The sequence below is a fragment of the Marmota monax genome, unplaced genomic scaffold (assembly GCF_021218885.2).
Source record: "Marmota monax isolate L192 unplaced genomic scaffold, Marmota_monax_Labrador192_F-V1.1 WCK01_AAM20220418_F8-fsc00064, whole genome shotgun sequence".
In the NCBI taxonomy this organism is placed as follows: Eukaryota; Metazoa; Chordata; class Mammalia; order Rodentia; family Sciuridae; genus Marmota; species Marmota monax.
In genome coordinates this window covers 7,992,969-8,011,495 of record NW_026694542.1, presented here as the reverse complement: position 1 = coordinate 8,011,495, position 18,527 = coordinate 7,992,969, and the positions used below count along the sequence as shown (strand labels likewise).

Sequence of the window (18,527 nt, the reverse complement as noted above, 5' to 3'; positions counted from 1 at the left end):
AAGTAAAAATTAAAAATGATCACTAACATGAGCAGCACTCCAAAAAACAAAGTAAAACAATTTATCTTTTAAAAGGTTAGCTTAAATACAGCACAAAATATTTCTACTGTACACATCTTAGACTTTCAAAGACTTACCTTTTATGAATATCCACTAATATGCAAACAATATAGCTGCAATCCACACAACCTAACATGATTAGCACACCTCTTAACCTACCACAACAGTCCTTTCAAGACTCCAGCCTGGTTTGAATACCATGTTTTGTTACCTTAATAATACTGTACAGTAGCATTACGAAATCCCACTGCAGGTGGGCAACATTTTCAACCAACTCAGCCTCTGTTTAAAGTTTGCATATTCCCTTGGGCTCAGCCTCTTGACAAATTTAGTGTTGTCATTTCTCCACTGGTAAAAAGCAAACTCACTCCTGGAGGTCTTCCATTTCCACCGGTCTGCGTCATTATGGTTTTTGTCCCCATCAGCTGCACTAGATTCTGGCATCCTTTTAAATAGAAAGGGACCTTTCTCTACTCCTGACCTTTACTCAACGTTTCCCACCTTGACAGAAAAGATGCCAGAATGAATTATATCACACGTCCTACAACAGTGAATCTCAGGGCAAAGTCGATGCTGACTTTACGTCCTCGTCAATCATCTCTAAGAGATCCCCCTTCCAGTGTACCTGGGTTCCCACTAGTCCAGCATCAGTTAAATGTAATGCTTTTGAAATACAATGTTAAGCCTTGGTTTTGAAAAGACCCAAGCAGAAGCTTCTAAATGATAAATTGGTGAAATCTGTCCCTTCAGCCTCCTATTGTATTTATTCTCTTGGGCAGACACCAGATGAATCTGAATAGCCAGGTTCTATCCTGGAAAGTTTGCCCTCTCGGTGATAAGACCTACCTGAATGTTTTTTTCACAGTCTGTTTGCTGGTGAAGGGACAGCTCACTTTCCAGGACAAACTTCTTGCCACATTTATCACAGATCTGCATGCGCCTGTGAGTAACGTTCATGTGCTTCTCCAGGTACCATCGAGTATTAAACACCCTGGGGCACTTCTCACAGGTCAGAGTCTCTTTCTCTTCACACTTAGCTTTCTGGACTGGTGCTTTGGGCTCCTTTGTGGCCCGCTTCTTACGCTTAGGTGGCTCTACACTCTTCCTACGCCCTCTGGTAGCTCTGGGAGTAGGGGAAGTGGTAGCTGCGGCAACAGAGGCAGCTCTCCGCGTTCGCCTTTGTGTAACATTGACTTTCTCCACTATCTTCTCCTTTTTCTTCTGCCTTTCATTCTCTCCGTAGTCATTGCTGTCATCAGTGGCTTCTTCCTCACTCTCTTCCTCTTCCTCCTCACTGCTCGTCTTAAGAACAGGAGTCTCTTTGGACTGAGAAGAGACACCCTTTTCCCCTTTAGATACATTTAATGTTTGATTATTAAGGTTTACCTCCACTATGATCTGCTCCCTTTTGTAAGAGACTTCCTCCTCCTCCTCCTCCTCCTCTTCCGAGTCATCAGAATTCTCCCGGTCTTCTTTGACAGCATGCACGTCAGACACTGCTCTTGTCTCCCTGAAATATGGCTGTTCCTCCGTCTCATGGAGATGTGGTTTGCTCATCTTGGTATCCACTAACACAGAATAAGGACTTCCTGATTCCCTTTTGTACACTTTGGTGGACAGGTCAAGTTCTTGGTTGGCACCATGATAAAAAGTAGATGGCACTTGACCACGGCGGCTCTCTTCTTGTGCCATCCCTGCTACATGCACAGCACAGTTTTCAACCAGTTCTTGACAAGAACTGGCTGTGTGGCTCATGGGTAAGTGGCCCAATTTATTAAGCAGTTCAGAGTATAGAGAATTAATTTTAAAATAAAGAAATTATTAGGACTCAAATCTTTTTCCAGAGAGAATTACTTAAATGAAAAAAAGATATTACTGGAACCTGTGTGCAATTCTTCCAGTGTCACAGCACCAAAACATAAGAAAAAGGGTTTGGTATTATGGCAAGAGCAGAGCACAGGTGATTTTCTTCTGAAGAGAGCTGCAAGGAACTTGGAGCATCTTATCTACAAAGAAACAAAGAGGAAAAAAAAATCAGACATCACCATTTCTTTTATGGCTTTTATCACAACAACAACTTAAAATTAAAAACATAACAAACATAAGTTAAAATTATTAAGCTCCTTACATATACAATGCTTTATATGGTTAGATGGTTCAGCATGGGCCATTAGTTCACTGGCTTACATGAGTCCACAAATATTTTCTGTTAGGATGTCCAGTTCACCGAGATATCTACAGAGCTTAGCACAGTGCCTATCACACAGTATGGATCTGATGAATAAACATCTACTAATGCATAGCATTTGTTATCCCAGATGCTACAGACACACTTACAAGGCAGAATACAAGGCCTGTGTCTGCACAGAGTCTACAGCCCAGTTACAAAATATCATGAAACACTCAGGAGCTTCAAATAAGCTGGCTTTCTTTCAGTATCAGTCACCACATTGACTACAGTGGGATTTCAAGAAAAGTGGTGGTGGCACAGGCCCTGGGAATCATGGAAATAAAGCAGCTAATTGATATAATTATAAAAGGGAAAGAAAATACCCTTGGCTTTAAAAAAATTTATAACTAGATATAGATGTAATTGTTTGCAGGTTTAATAGAGTGACTTCAAAGTTGTTAAGTATTTTAAAATTTGTTGCCTGAAAACTCAGTAGATCTATTCAATAACCAGGTGATTTTTTTTTTCATGTGTCAGTTGCACAGAGGTCTAAATTCTAAGAAATAGTAACCATCAGGTTGATACGATTCCAAGAAAAATAAAACCATCCATTAAAAAAAAAAAAAAGACTAGAAGGGCACACTATTTGCTTTGTGACATGCCTCACATTGCTGTTTAGCCAACCACTTAACCGCTGAGTCATATGAACACTACTGTGAGCACAGACCCTGTGGAGCTGACAAAAGGGAAGAATGTTTGCCATACGCATGGGCACAGCAAAAGATTTACTGATTCTATTTTATACTTACTGCAGAACTTTGGGATTTTTTTTAATCAAAGTAATTTTAAAGAAGCACCCATAGTTTCACAAATCAAATATATTGGCCCTACTTTAGCTACCTTGAGTCCCATTCCTCAGAGACAATAATGCCATTTTAGCTGTTTCTTCCTTGATATTTAATTCTTACCTTTTTACATATGAATATTTCTATTTCTTGACTCCCCCCCACCCCAATTTCAGGCACTACACCTCATCTCTCATTATAATTTTCTCATTTTTTTTTTTTTTTGTTCTCAACTCTCCTCTCATACAATACAGCAGTATCAGAACTTTTAAAATCAGTATACTGCTTGGGACTGTGTAGTTTGTGACTATTTGTTGCCTTTGTTATTGTCTTCTCTTCCAAATTTTCTCCCATTTCTTTGACCTCAGAGATTTATTTTTTTTCCTAAAAGAAATTATTTTACTTTCACTTAATGGAATTTCAGAAAAGAATGATGAGAAATGCCACCAGGTTTTACTTGACATCTAAGTAGATGTAGTGATACTTTTTTTCTATTCAAATGAGGAAATTATGGCTCAATTGTGCATATTTTGAGGAAGACATATATATGGCATTGGAGCAAAAGCACCTGTACTCAAAATTAAGAGAAGGAAGAAGTATGCAACCACTGAAGCAGAGCTACGCAGCCAATATCAGAAGTATGGCTAGAAAAGAGTCATGGATATAGCTAAGGCACATGGAGGTGACTGGACATAGACAAAAAAGAAGTAGCCTACAAAGATGATACTGCCATAAGAACCCACCAGCTGGAGCTAAAAGACTGTGACTGCTCAAGACCAAAATGAGTGATGGGTTTCCAAGCATCTGTGGCAGGAAATGGGCTAAGTGTTGATCCTCCCAAAGACAATACCCACTGTCCATTTCAGATACAGTTTAGGAGGGTCACAGGAAAGAAGGAAGGAAAAGGGAATAGAAGGGAGGAGAGCGAGGGGCAGAGAAGAAAAAGAAAGGAGGAGGGGAAAGAAGAAAGAAAAAGAAGGAGAAGGAAGAAGAAATAGAAGGTCCAAAGGATGAAGTTAGGGATTAAAAAAAAAAAAAGGCAAGTGACCAGGCACAGTGGAGCATGCCTGTAATCCCAGTGGCTCAGGAGGCTGAGACAGGAGGATTGTAAGTTCAAAGCCAGCCTCAGCAACTTAGAGAGTCACTAAGCAACTCAGGGAGACCCTGTCTCTAAATAAAAATACAAAATGGGGCTGGGGATGTGGCTCAGTGGTTGAGTGCCCCCTAGTTCAATTCCCAGTACCAAACAAACAAACAAACAAACAAAAAACATATAAGTGAACTCTCTTTGCTCAGAAGGGTTTCAGAATTTTTTGTAGACTTCTATGTTTCCTATTTCCACCTCTTTCAAACAAGAATGTTTATTTTTATTATTTTGTTGCTGTTTGCTATCGTATTGTTTAATGTACTAAGAACAGCAAATCATTTGTCAATTTCTTTTCAAAGTTCCTGGATCAAAAAAGCAACATCTGGACTCAATGAAAAGACTACTATATATCATCTCCTCACTAACAGACCACTAAACATCACACTCTTGCATAACTCTGAGATTCTGGACTTTGAGCTTAATATCGTGATTTTATAGGAAGTTGAGGTATCTTACCCTGGGGAAGAAGTAAGTAAGTTTTGCTTTAAGAGTCAGTAGACCAAATATCTGACAACTAGAAAGATGGACTGGGATAGATGTGTCATTCAGCAAGTACTTTCAGCTGTCTGTCTCCCTGGCACAGAGGTACCATGCTTCCTAGCCTCCCTGAAGTTATGGGTCTACATGACTAGTAGTGTACATTGGTTTTTGAACTGTTGATGTTAGTCACTTCTGAGCTACTGTATTTAATTGCTAATATATAAAAAAGATTACAACCCTCCCATCAACCTGCATCACTGCCCAATGATAAAAGCCAGAGCTCCCCAGCTGATGTTGTGAGAGAAAAGAAATCCTTCATTGTTTCAAGCTCTTAGATTGGACCTCATTAACTAGGTCATGCTTGTTACCACAGTATGACCTAGCTAATGTAGTACTCTGTGCACATACATACATAATAACATATTAATTGTCTTAGTCTTGAGTTAGCAGAAAAAATGGAATTAATATGTACAAGGTTAAAAATCAGAAATATAAAGGGTTGAACTCATAGTTTAAAAAAAGAAAGAAATGATTCCTCTATTTTTTAGTGTTTTTTTTTTAAACATCTTATTTTACCTTCATTTACTTCTCTTTATTTTATTTTTATGTGGTGCTGAGGATCAAACCCAGTGCCTCATGCATGTTAGGCGAGCACTCTACCTCTGAGCCACAACCCCTGCCCCTACTTTTCAGTTTTAAATGGATTTTTTATTTTATTTATTTATTTATATGTGGTGCTGAGGATCGAACCCCACGGCCTCACACATGCCAGGCAAGTGCTCTACCACTGAGTCACAACCCCAGCCCCAGGGAATCCTTTCTTAATGAGTGAGATGATAATAGCTGGGTATGGGTACTGTAATCCCAATACAACTGTAATCCCAGTTACTCAGAAAGCTGAGGCAGGAGGATGGCAAGATTGAGGGCAGCCTGAGCAACTTAGTGAGACCCTGTCTCAAAATAAAAAGGGCTGGGGATGTAGTTCGTGGTAGAGCTGGGTTCAATCCCCAGTGCCACCAACAAACAAAAAAACAAAATAAATGAGATGATGATAATAAATAATAAGACTCGTTTCTACTAAAAATTCTAATTGAAGTGCTTTATTCATCATTTTAAGGGATGAGCACACATATACATTCCCACATGAACATGAAAGTAACATCTCAATCCTATTAAAACCAGAAAAACTCAAAAGAATCATGACTAAATCACACAGTCACAATACAAGATGTAGTCTAAGGGTTCACATCAAAACACATGGACATTCTGCCCACATTTTACTTTCTTCATTTAATTTTTCCCTTATCTGAGCTTTTATGATAATCTTCCTTTATTCTCTTTCCAGAAAACTTAAAATATTTCCTAAGAATACAATGACTTTACAAAACCAAAAACACATTAGGGAAATTAGGACCTTCCATTTTCCAAGATCCTACTTTCTCAATGTATCCTCAATCCCACTTACCACAGATCACCTTAATATAGTTTCTTATAAGACTCTTTAAGTAATACATTGAGCTCTAAGACATGATACTAGAGAAATCTCTATAGTGGCATTACACAAAGCATGTTCACCTGTTCTTACAGATCATCTTCAGTATCATAATATGAATTCCAAAATGAAGTGGTTCATGCCTTAGTGTCTTGCTATAATTAACATAAACAATTTGTGGGGATGTGGGAGAATGTGGTATGTAAAATGTAGGTGTAAAAATTGATAAGCAACTAATTCTGGCACTCTAAAAGCTTACGAAAAATACAATTTTAAGAAAAATATTCAATAGTATATTGCAGAGAGTAAAATAAAGTTTCTCAGAATGTGCTCTTTTCAATGCCATTTTTTTAAGTAGTCTAAAAAAAACAAGTTTACTGTCTGTAAGAATATTTACTTGAAGCCAGGCACAATGGCACATGCAACCTGGGAGGCTAATGCAGGGGATCTCAAGTTTAAGGCCAGCCTCACCAACTTAGCAAGGCTCTAAGCAACTTAGTGAGACCCTCTCTCAAAACAAAAAATTTAGGGCTGGGGATATGGCTCAAGTAGTAGCGCGCTCATCTGGCATGCATGAGGCACTAGGTTCGATCCTCAGCACCACATAAAATAAGATAAAGATATTGTGTCCACCTAAAAGCTTAAAAAAAAATAAATAGTAAAAAAAAAATTTTTAAAGGCTGGTGGTGGGCTGAGATTGTGACTTAGTGGTAGAGTGCTTGCCTGGCACGTGTGAGGCACTGGATTTGATCCTCAGCACCACATAAAAGTAAATAAATACAATAAAGATATTGTGTCCAACTATAACTAAATAAAATAATTAACAAAAGGGGGGGGCAGGGAATGTGGTTCAGTGGTTCAATCCCCAGTACAAAAAAAAAAAAAAAAAAAGAAATTTACTTAAATTTAGTTTTAAAAGGGAATCTGAGACCACCACCATTATACATGCATGCTCCTGGGAAGGGCCTGTCCCAGTTGGCTCTGCCCTATCAGCGTCCTCACCAAGCTGAAATTGACATTTGATGATTCGAAGGAGCTGATTTACAAACTGACCAAGAGCCTGATTCACTCACAAGTCAATGGGATCCTGAGGGGCTCACATTATGTTGCAACCAGCAATAAAATCTTGAGAATCCTTAACTCCAAAGGACTTGCTCTTCATCTTCCTAAAAATCTCTACCATTTAATTAAGAAAGCAATTGTTGTTCCAAGGCATCTTGAGAGAAACAGAAAGGATAAGGATGCTAAATTTCATCTGATTCTGATAGAGAGCTGTGTTCACTGATTGGCTCAATATCACAAGATCAAGCAGGTTTTCCTCTGCCCTGGTAGGATAAGTTTGTTTATGTATTCAAGCAATAAAATCATTGTTTGACTAAAAAAAATTTAAAGGGAAATAATTGTTTCCTGGAAAGCTTTAATAATTAATTTCTTCTAAATTCAACAGTTTTGTTTTTTCCTTATTAAAATATATACCTAAGCATCCTCCTTTTACTTTACAAAGATTCCACTTGGATTAGTGTTTCTAAGTTGGAAGGGCAACCTGGTAAGTCATATTAATCTGCTACCTCCGCTTATTCCATTTCCTTCCAAACCAATTGTACTGATCTGTTTTCAAAGCTTGAACCACCCCTGCCCTTCCCTAACCTGGTCCTGATGAATGAGTTTCTAAAACATAAAACTATCCATGAGGAGCAAGCCAAAACTAAAGCTATAAATAAACTAAAAGGAACAAGGAGGGGAAAATAAATGCATATCAGCAGAGTTCTTCCAAAAAGAATGATCCACTAGGAAGAAGGACAGGGTGACACTTATTTTTTGTGATAGGAATGATCTGATGCTTTATTTTCATATACATATACTTTTTTAATTGTAGATGAACACAATACCTTTATTTTATTTATTTATTTTTATGTGGTACTGAGGATCAAACCCAGTGCCTCACACATGATATACAAACGCTCTACCATTGAGCCAAAACTCCAGTCCAATGGTCTGAAGCTTTATTCAAAAGGTTTGCTACTTTTGCAGAAGACTTCTTACTATGGCAAGTGCTCTACCAGTTAGCTGCATCCTCATCCCCAATAACTGGCCATCTCTTCTTTCTACAAGCCCTGTATTCTTTGCTAACTGCCACATGTTCAGGAATGTCCTGCACCATTATGTCATTCTGATTTTTCTTGCTAGAAATGAACTTGTTTGCTTTCATTTCTGCCCATCTAAAATTTTAATACCTACCCTTCAAAGTGTTTCTGAAATGTACTATTCTTCATAAAGTTTTTCCAGATTGCCCCCCAATACATGTTATTTCTCTCTTCTAAACTTTCACATTGCTTTATGCCATTTGTTTTGCATATGGTAGATGTTAAAAAATAATTTGACCATCCAGAGATGTTGAAAATAGTTATTTGGCAAATGTGTCATTAACAAACTTTTCTAATATGGAGAATGAAGTGAGAAGTCTTCTGCAAAAGTAGCAAACACAGTAAGAAAAATATACAATTAGGCAAGACAGAATATATTTTTTAAAAAGTAAAAAAAAATTAAAGTAGAAGAAAATAAGCATAAACCAGCTACAGTGGTATGCACCTGTAATCCCAGTGACTCAGGGAGTCTGAGAAGGTTCAAGGCCAGCCTGGGCAACTTAGTGAGATCCTTTCTCAAAATTAAAAAGGCAGTAGAAGCCAGGCACATTGGCACATCCCAGTGACTTGGGAGGTGAAGGCAGGAGGATCACAAGATCACAGCCAGCTTCAGCAATTTAGTGAGGTCCTAAGCAAGTCAACAAGACCCTGTCTCAAAATAAAAAGGGCTGGGGATGTGGCTCAGTGGTTAATCACCCCTGGGTTCAATCACTGGTACCAAAAAAAAAAAAAAAAACAAAAACGTAAGTACAAACATTCTTATACTAAATTCTGTGATATGTCAGTATTGACTAAAAGACAATTTAAAATATATGAATTCTAATTTTTTAACTTTCTAAAAATAAGGATGTGTTCTTATGAGAAAAATATTTAGTTTCCCTGCTAAATACTCAGATCCACAGTAAAATTTTATTTATTTTCTTTTTTTAAATATTTATTTTTTAGTTGTAGTTGAACACAATACCTTTATTTTATTTATTTTTATGTGGTGCTGAGGATAAAACCCAGGGCCCCGCATGTGTTAGGCGAGCGCTCAATTGCTGAGCCACAACCCCAGCCCTATTTATTTTTCTTAATGTAGTACATCCTCTTTGTCTGAAATGAATGAAATCTCACTCTGATCTGTTTTTTTTCCTTAAACATAATCTTTAATAATAAGCAACTTTTCAGTACACCTAATGGTATATATTCGAAGATTACTTACGATGCTAAACTGCTATATAATTTCATTTTATTTTTTATGGCACTGGGGATTGAACCCAGGAGTATTTTATTTAAACACTGAGATACATCCCTGGTCCTTTTATTTTTTATTTTGAATTATTATTATTTTTTGAGAGTCTTGCTAAGTTGCCCAGGCTGGGCTTAGATTTGTGAATCTCCTGTTTCAGCCTCAGGAGTCACTGGGATTACAGTGTATGCCACCACTCCTGGCACTAGAGTTCGTTTCTAATTCAATTTTTGGTAGTCAATCCTTAAATTTTACCAAGTTATATTTTAGTAGTCTACCAACCTGAAAAATGAGAGCCAAGAAAACAAACTGCAAAACTGAGAAGCTTTGGTAAATTCTACTCTCTGACTTACAAAATTCATATGGTGATTATAATTTGCATTTATGTGATATAGTTTATAAATATGATAAATCATATTTATCACATATTTGATAACTACTTATTAACTGTCTACTATGTATGTGTTAGGGATTATAGGAGCCCGAACCACCATAAAGGTGATCAAAGGTCTATGTGGGAAGACAGACAAAAAAACAGCAAAGTGGTTAAGAGCAAAAACTCTGAAGCGAGACTGCTTATACAGATCTGGTTCCTGGACCAGAAAGGTAGCTCAGTGGCAAAGTACTTGTCTAATATGTGTAAGGTCCTGGATTTGATCCCCAGCACTGGAAAAGAAAATATGGCTCCAACACCTACTAGTAGGGGAGCTTGGGCAAATTACTTAACCTATGTATGTCTTGTTTTGTGCATCTATAAAAAGGAGATATAAACACTATCTACCTCATAGAATTATTACTGGTATGAATGTGAGAGTACTCAGTCACAGCACTACTCTAAGTGTTAAATAAATACACCTGCCCATATAACGAGTATCTTGGCAGAGCAGAAAATGAGGTGATTAACTGGCATAAAAGGTAGTAAACTTGCAGGGTACAGTGGCAAATGCCTGTAATATCAGCATCTCAGGAGGCTGAGGTAGAAGGATTGCGGGCTCAAAGCCAGCCTCAGCAACTTAGCAAGACCCCAATCTCAAAATATAAAAAAAGAACTGGGGATATGGCTCAGTGGTTAAATGTCCCTAGGTTCAATCTCTGGTACCAAAAAAAAAAAAAAAAAAGTAATGAACTCGTCAATGGAAGCCTCAGGGATGAGACAAAGATGAAGATAGTCTTAAAGGATAAGCAGAAGTCAGATAGATGGGAGAAGCGAGGTAGGCATCTTGGGAAGGGAGGGGGAGGGGGAGGGGGAGGGGAGGGAGGAAATGACAGGAATGAAATCTCACAGAATTTTATTTCCTTAAGTATCAATGCCCTACGATGACTTAGACTGTTGTTTCTATTTCACAACTGAGACAGTTTAACAATTTTCCCGTTGTCATTGTTGGCAAGTGATGGAGCAAGTGCTAGAAAATTCCTAGTCCCAGTGTACCATACTCTCCTAATTCAGTTAGTGCTAAGCAAAAAGATCCACTTAGGTTTTAAATAAAACTAAATAACATAAAGTTTAAAAAATTTATAGTGTTTAAGGGTCTAAATTTTATCCTCAGCTAGTGGAATTCACACCTCTCATCTGAATGCCCTGAATGTCAAGATTGGTTCACATGGATACATGCCAATTTTCAATTTGATCCACTTGCAGTTTATTTTGTATAGTAATTATTTTGTGAGCATGCGTATGTGCGAGAGAGACTGGGGAATTGGACCCAGGGGCACTCTACCACTGAACTACATCCCCAGCTCTTTTATTTGGAGACAAGGTCTAGCTAAGTTATGAAACTTGCACTCCTCTTGCCTCAGCCTCCCAAGTAGCTGGACTTACAAGCATGTACCACCATGCCTGGCTTACTTTTGACAAATTAAGGACTTAAAATTTAAATTGTGTTTTAGTTCATTTTGCAACAAAATGAATAAAATGTATAAAACCTAAATAAATTTGTGGGCTTTGAATATGTTCTGTAAAGTAGAAGTTACAGAAACAAAATTTACAGTGAAAAAAGGTTCTGTGTCACAGTAGCAGAGGCATTATTTATAAATGTCCTTCATTTCCAAAGGTGTTCACAATATCAATCTAGAATACACTAGGAAAGCTACAATACTAACATGCATAAATCTACTTTACACAAATAAAACCCTCAAATGATATACAATACTGGGCCATATTTTGGATAAGCACTATATTCTTAGATGCCTACAGTAAATGGTTGAAAACAACTAATTTTAATGTAATTTCATCTAATAAAAATTTAATGTCAAAGAATTATTTTTAAGCAGTCCATTTAACCCATTTTCTGTAAAAATGGTTTGAGAAATGCCTGTCACTTTTAGTTTCAAACAAAGCTTTTATAAAAATAAAATTTCACTGTAGCTTTTTACATGTGCATTTAAATGAGGCTGCTATTGTGTTTCCTTGACAATATGCAAGTGTAGCTACCAGAAGAGGGTAAGCAAGGAGCTCCTCCTAGGTACTAACTAATTGCTATCAATCCTCAACAATTTCCATATTTCCATGCAAAACAACAAAACTGTGTGTATTACTTATCACACAGTCTAAGCAACCTTAACTTTCATCAATGAGTCCACCAGGCTCAAAGAAGAAATCAACCACTAAGCAGAACCTACATGATCACAATGTATTTCAAAACATTTTCTATTATTCAATTCTATTCCTAAACATCATCTTTGAGTAGAAATGTAATTTAAACAAAGGAGCTGTTTTTTTTTTTTGTTTTTTTTTTTTAGTTTTCGGTGGACACAACATCTTTATTTGTATGTGGTGCTGAGGATTGAACCCAGCTGCCAGGTGAGCGCGCTACCGCTTGAGCCACATCCCTAGCCTAAAGGGGCTGTTTTTTAAAGGAAGATAATGTTTTGCGTATATTACCATGATCTTTTCCACTAAAATCTGACTTAAATAAAATTCAGTACCCTTAAAGATGATGATGATGATGATGATGATAGAAGGAAAATCAGTAGAATAGAAGCAACTGGATCTGAGGGAGGAAGGAGAGGAAGGAAAGGAAAAGTACTGGGAAATGAGACTGATCAAATGATGTGCATGTACAAATATAGCATAATGAATTCCACTATTATGTATAATTCACAATAAACTTTTTTAAAAAAATCACCCAGAACATATCTATAAAACACACACACACACACACACACACACACACATATGTGTGTACTGGGGATTTAACTCAGGGGCATTTAAGTGCTGAGCCACATCCCCAGCCCTTTGTTTTATATTTTGAGACTGAGTCTTGCTAAATTGCTGAGACTGGCTTTGAACTCACAATCCTCCTGCCTCAGCCTCCTGAACCAATGAGATTACAGGCATGCATGCACCAGCAAAACAAATAATCTTGAGAGATCTCAGTCTAGCCACATGACCAAAAGTTGTTTTCTGGAATGAGATTATTTATTTATTTATTTATTTGGCACTGGGGATTGAACACAGAGGTACTTTATCATTGAACTATATCCTCAGGCCTCTCTTTTTTAAATTTTGAGACCCCGCATCAATAATTTGTTAAACTTGGCCTCAAATTTGCAATCCTTCTGCCTCAGCTTCCTGAGTCGCTGGGATTACAGGCATATTCCACAATGCCTGGCAGGAATGAAATTTTTTAATACAGTAGTTCATTTCAAGATGGCTTATATGATCCTTGATCACTGTTAACTCTAATAGACAAAATATAAGTTAATAAGAAAAACCAGACTTAAAAGGTCTGTGACCCTTCCTTTTTTTTTTTTTCCCTAACTCTGAGAGGTATCACCTTTGGGTAGAACTGAAATGTATTCATCAGGCAGGTACAGATGTTCATACTCTGGCTGCCTATCACCTCTCATGAGAGATGTCAATCTTGACTGGATCATCAGAAATCTGAATTAAAAACTCATGTAGAAAATGAAAATAAGAAACACCCTCATTATATTCTTATATATTAAAATTTTTTTAAAAATCACAAATATTTTAGATGTATGAATAACATGAGGAAATGTTGCAATTTTAAATATAGTTGATCTACACAAAGTCAAAGGGTTGCTATTGCTTTCTCACTAACAAAGGTTTTGATACTTCAAAAAGTAACACTTTGAAAAGATCTTAACAGTCTTAAGTCAACAGGTATACATAGATACTTGAAAACAAAAATATATGAAACCAGATGGGAAGATTTAATGCAAACCAGAATGTACCCAAAACATGGCTAATAGAAAAGGACAAATTGCTAACACACTACTTGCATTTTCTTTCCAGAAAGGTTGTATGTTTCTTTCCTTAGCAGCAATTCTAAAAACTTTTGAGATTCTTTTGAAAATTACAAATTCTCAGCCAGGCGGTGGCACACGCCTATAATTCCAATTACTCAGGAGGCAGGAGGATGGCAAATATGAGGTCAATCTGGGCAACTTGGTAAGACTCTGTCTCAAATTTAAAAAAAAAAAACAACTTTTTTTTTTTTTTAACCTTATTGATTTTTTTTTTTAAGAAGTAGAGATGTGGCTCAGTGGTAGAATGTCTCTGGGTTCAATACCCAGTACCAAAAAAAAAAAAAAAAAAGGAAAGAAATATTACAAATCCCTTCTTACAAATACACACAAAATTTTAATGCTGTTTCAGGAGTTTGTCCAATTTCAGACACCCACCACAAATCCCCTAAGGACCCAAAATCCAGGCTAAGAACTGTCAGAGAACAGACCTTACCCCTCCTTATTTGTGATGTATATTTAGATGAAGTTTGCAAACTGAAATTTTTCCTTCTCTCCCTATATTTCTATTCTCTGTATCTCTACAGCACATATATAATAAAAAATGAATTAACAGAATAAAAAGCTTACAGCTATAAACAGGAATGTCTGTACAAGGTCTGCAGATGCTGTCTGTTTTTAGGGAGGAAGCATAGAAGAGCCTCAGAGATTAGTATGAATCCCAATATGCTACTTAACCAGGCCTATGACCTTGGACAGATAAATGGAATCTTAGTGTGTGTTCCCTTATAAAACTCAAATATGAGTGCCTACACCTCTAAGGGCTGTTGCGAAGGCTTAACTGATCCCATAGGTCCACTTCCTTCCCTTGCAGTGCTGGCTCCCTTCTCCTCCCCTATTTGAGAAGATCTTTTCCTAAAGAAGTTATAAATTATGGATGGCAGATCAGAGGTTTATGTAATTTAAGTTTGTTGCAAACATTGTTGCACAAGGAACATGAGGTAGTAGAAACGAGGGGAAAGACTAGAAGAAAGAGAAGTTTTAGAAATGAAACAGTCGAAGAAAAATATAAATAAATTGAACTTTATAAAATTAAAAATATTTGTGCATCAAAGAGCACTATCAACAAAGTAGAGACAACATATAGAATGGGGAAATTTTTTTTTAGTTGTAGATGAACACAATACCTTTATTTTATTTATTTATTTACTTACTTATTTATTTTTATGTGGTGCTGAGGATCAAACCCAGGGCCTCGGACATGCTAGGTAAGTGCTCTACCGCTGAGCCACTACCTCAGCCTCAAGAATGAGGAAAATTTTGTAAATCATTTTCATAAACTGTGTGGCAACAGGTGACCAGATGAATTAGACAGATTAGTCATTAAAAAATCAGCATAAATTGTAGAGCATTAAATGTCAGTAGCGGAAGGGAATTCCTTGAGGAATGAATCCCATAAGGAATGAATCCCTCATGGCTCAAAAAAACTGAAACATAACCTGCCCAGCAGCATTGGATGATAAGTATCTAGTATCTAGACACTAATATCCAGATTAAAATGGGGAAAGGATCTGAATCGACATTTGTCCCAAGAAGATACACAAATAACGAAAGATACAGGAAAGGATCTCAATATCAGTAGTCATTAGAGAAATATAAATCCAAACCACAATGAGATACCATTTCATACCTACTAGGATGGCTATAATAAAACATTGTAAAATAACAAATATTGGCAAGAATGCAGAAAAATTTGAAGCCTCACATACTACTGGTGGGGATATAAAATGATATACAATGGAAAGGTTTGGCAGTTCCTCAAAAAGTTAAAAGCTACCACATGACCCAATTCCAATTTTAGGCATATACCCAAGAGATCTGAAGATATTACTATATGTTCATACAAAAACTTGAACATAAAATTAATAGCAGCATAATAGGCAAAAAAGTAAAAACAATCCAAATATACATACTTCAGCTGGATATGTATAACTATACAATTGAAGACTAACAGCCATAAAAAGGAATGAAGTTCTGATGCATGGTACAACATGGCTGAGCCCTGAAAACATTTAAGTGAAAGAGGCCAGACACAAAAGACCACATAATCATATGATCCTACTTGCATGAAATGACCCAAATAAACAAATCCATAGAGGCAGAAGTAAATCAGAGGCTAGAGGCTAGGATGGTATAGTGAGTGACTGCTAATGGGTTCTAGGATTCTTTGGGGGCAATTGAAGATTCTGAAATTAAATACTGGTGACAGTTATACAACCTTGTGAATACACACAAAACCTGCACACTTTTTAAAAAGGTAAGTTTTATAGCATATGAATTATATCTCAATAGAAATAAGTAAAATGACACAAACAAGCCAAAGACACTGACTGAAGCAGTTAAATTATGTGAAAATAAATTATGATAAATATGACATTCTTGATTTACTGGCTATTTCATAAAGTATACTAGCCCAAACAGCTCTGATGCAATGAGACAGAAGGAAAAATAACATCATGGGTGTATGGAGAGTCAGAGGATCTCAACAGGCTCTATTTGGGGCTCTTCCATACTGCTGGTAGGTTCCCTTTCTAGCCTTCAGTTTTTTCAAACATAGCTTGAGGAATTCCCTCCCATCACTGACATTTAATGCTCCACAATTTGTACTGACTATTGGTGACTAATCTCTTGCCTATTTTATCTGGTCACTTATTGCCACACAGGTAATTCCCAATCTGTTAACATTAAGAGCTATGACATATTTCCCCCTCACCTCACTTCACACTGCCATACTTTTTTAATTGCTCAAAAATATATATATTGACTAAGAATTTACATTTTGGCCACACTGTTTGTTCTTTACTAACAAAAACAGCCAATCATAGTGTCTTGGTTAAACTGTAAAGTGTTCCCATGAATTCCATTTGATTCTTTGAACATAAAATTAGCTTATAAATCTCAGTTTGGGGACACCTGGGTAAAGGGAATAGAACATAGTCTTGAAATAAATTTGATCCCTACTGGGATTGAGCCTACAACCTTACCCATGGAATAGGTAAGTTTTTCCAAAAACAATATTGGGTTTACCATACTTTCTTAAGGAGAAGAGGGAAGTGACCACACTTAACACTATTTCTTGGATGATTCTATTCAATCCTCTGCCTTAATCAGAAGGCATCTGAGAGCCAAGTATGGTGGCACATGTCTGTAATCCCAGCGATTTGGGAAGCTGAGGCAGGAGGATCACAAATTCCAGACTAGCCTGGGCAATTTAGTAATACCCTGTCTCAAAAAGGGCTGGGGATGTTGTTCATGGTAGAGCAGTTATCTAGAATGTGCAAGACCATGGGTTCAATCCCCAGTGTTCAAAAAAAAAAAAAAAAAAAAAAAAAAAAGGGCATTCAATCAAGTACCAAATAGAGCATAGAAGAAATTCATGAAAATGAAGCCTTAAGTTAACTGGCATATCCATTTGCCACTTCTCTCTAATCATTCCTTTTCTAAAAATGAACATAATAGGATGAATAAAATAAAGTCTGGTAACATTGCCACACTGTCAAAATTAAATGCAAATGTGCCCAACTACTCCATAGGTAACACAGAGCAAAACTGTACTAAATAAAGATGTTCAACATTGGGTGTTGGTAAACTGATCCAATGGATCCTGCCTACCTTTCAGGAAGTGCAGTTGAACACAGAGAAGAGATTGATTTCTAGAGTTTGGCTCTAGCAAGCTATAGCTAATGAATCTTCACAGGACATCTAGAATCTCACAGTCTTAGAAGTGGTGATGGGACTGTGTTACTAAAGCTGATGCTAGTCACAGGGGCTTATATGTAAATGCCCATGTCTTCCCTCCCCACCTTAGAGAAATCAACTGTTTATTCTTTTCTGATATAAAGGTGAAGTTTATAGATAAAATGGGTTTATACAATAAACATTTTCTATTCAATTCCTATACTCCATCCATTCACAAGCTTTTATTATCATCTAAATATAAAGTTCAAAGAATCTAATATCAGGAGATGTTGCTAATTTATTCCTTCAAATAATTATGGTAGTCACCCTATATCACAAGCTTAAAAGTTGGTAGGTAAATAAGACTTTATACACACACAAAAAGTCACAATTACCAAATAAAACAAATGCTGATTTTTTTTTTCAAAAGGTGGCACATGATTATTTAAAGGGTCATAAAGGATGTAGATTGGACATGCTATGGAATGCCATGTGAAGAGACTTGAGCTGGATCCTGAAGAATGGGAGAGATCTGAAAAGACAGAGAGGATATTAAAAGACCTGTTATGCTAAGGAGAGGACTATATGAGTAAAGATGTCATGTTCACGATTAAGCACAGTTTGTTTAGGGGGTGAAGATACTGTCCTACCTAAAGAAATCAAACAGGACATTATCACCTTATTATTAGTAGGTGATAAAGTCATAAAAGTAGAATAGGGACAGGAAATAAAGACTTTCGATTAGAAGGCTGATAAATATGGGTACCACTGACAGTGGCAGAGAGAACAAGAAGAGGAGATGAATAGAATCTGCTCTTTAGATGTGAACGGGGAAGAAAGAAAAGGATCACAGACAATTTAGACAATTAGAACTTCATACCTACATTTAATGGGAAAACATAGGTGGGAGAGATAAGAAGGTACATTATTTTATTATTTTAAAGATAATAAGCCTCAAATTCAGAGATAGTACCTAATTCTGTTTTTTGCATAATAACCAGATAAAGTTTT

At 36.7% G+C, this 18,527-nt stretch overlaps 1 protein-coding gene across 2 annotated transcripts in view; it reads right to left on the bottom strand.

The window, feature by feature from the left end:
• Window positions 1-18,527, bottom strand: part of Znf652 (zinc finger protein 652) — a 55,638-nt gene that overhangs the window by 14,121 nt on the left and 22,990 nt on the right. For both annotated transcript variants that reach the window (XM_058571532.1, XM_046420420.2), the window contains exon 2: window positions 907-2,066. In XM_058571532.1, the coding sequence (XP_058427515.1) occupies window positions 907-1,815 (909 nt within the window). In that variant the 5' untranslated portion in view covers window positions 1,816-2,066. The remainder of the gene's footprint in view (window positions 1-906; window positions 2,067-18,527) is intronic.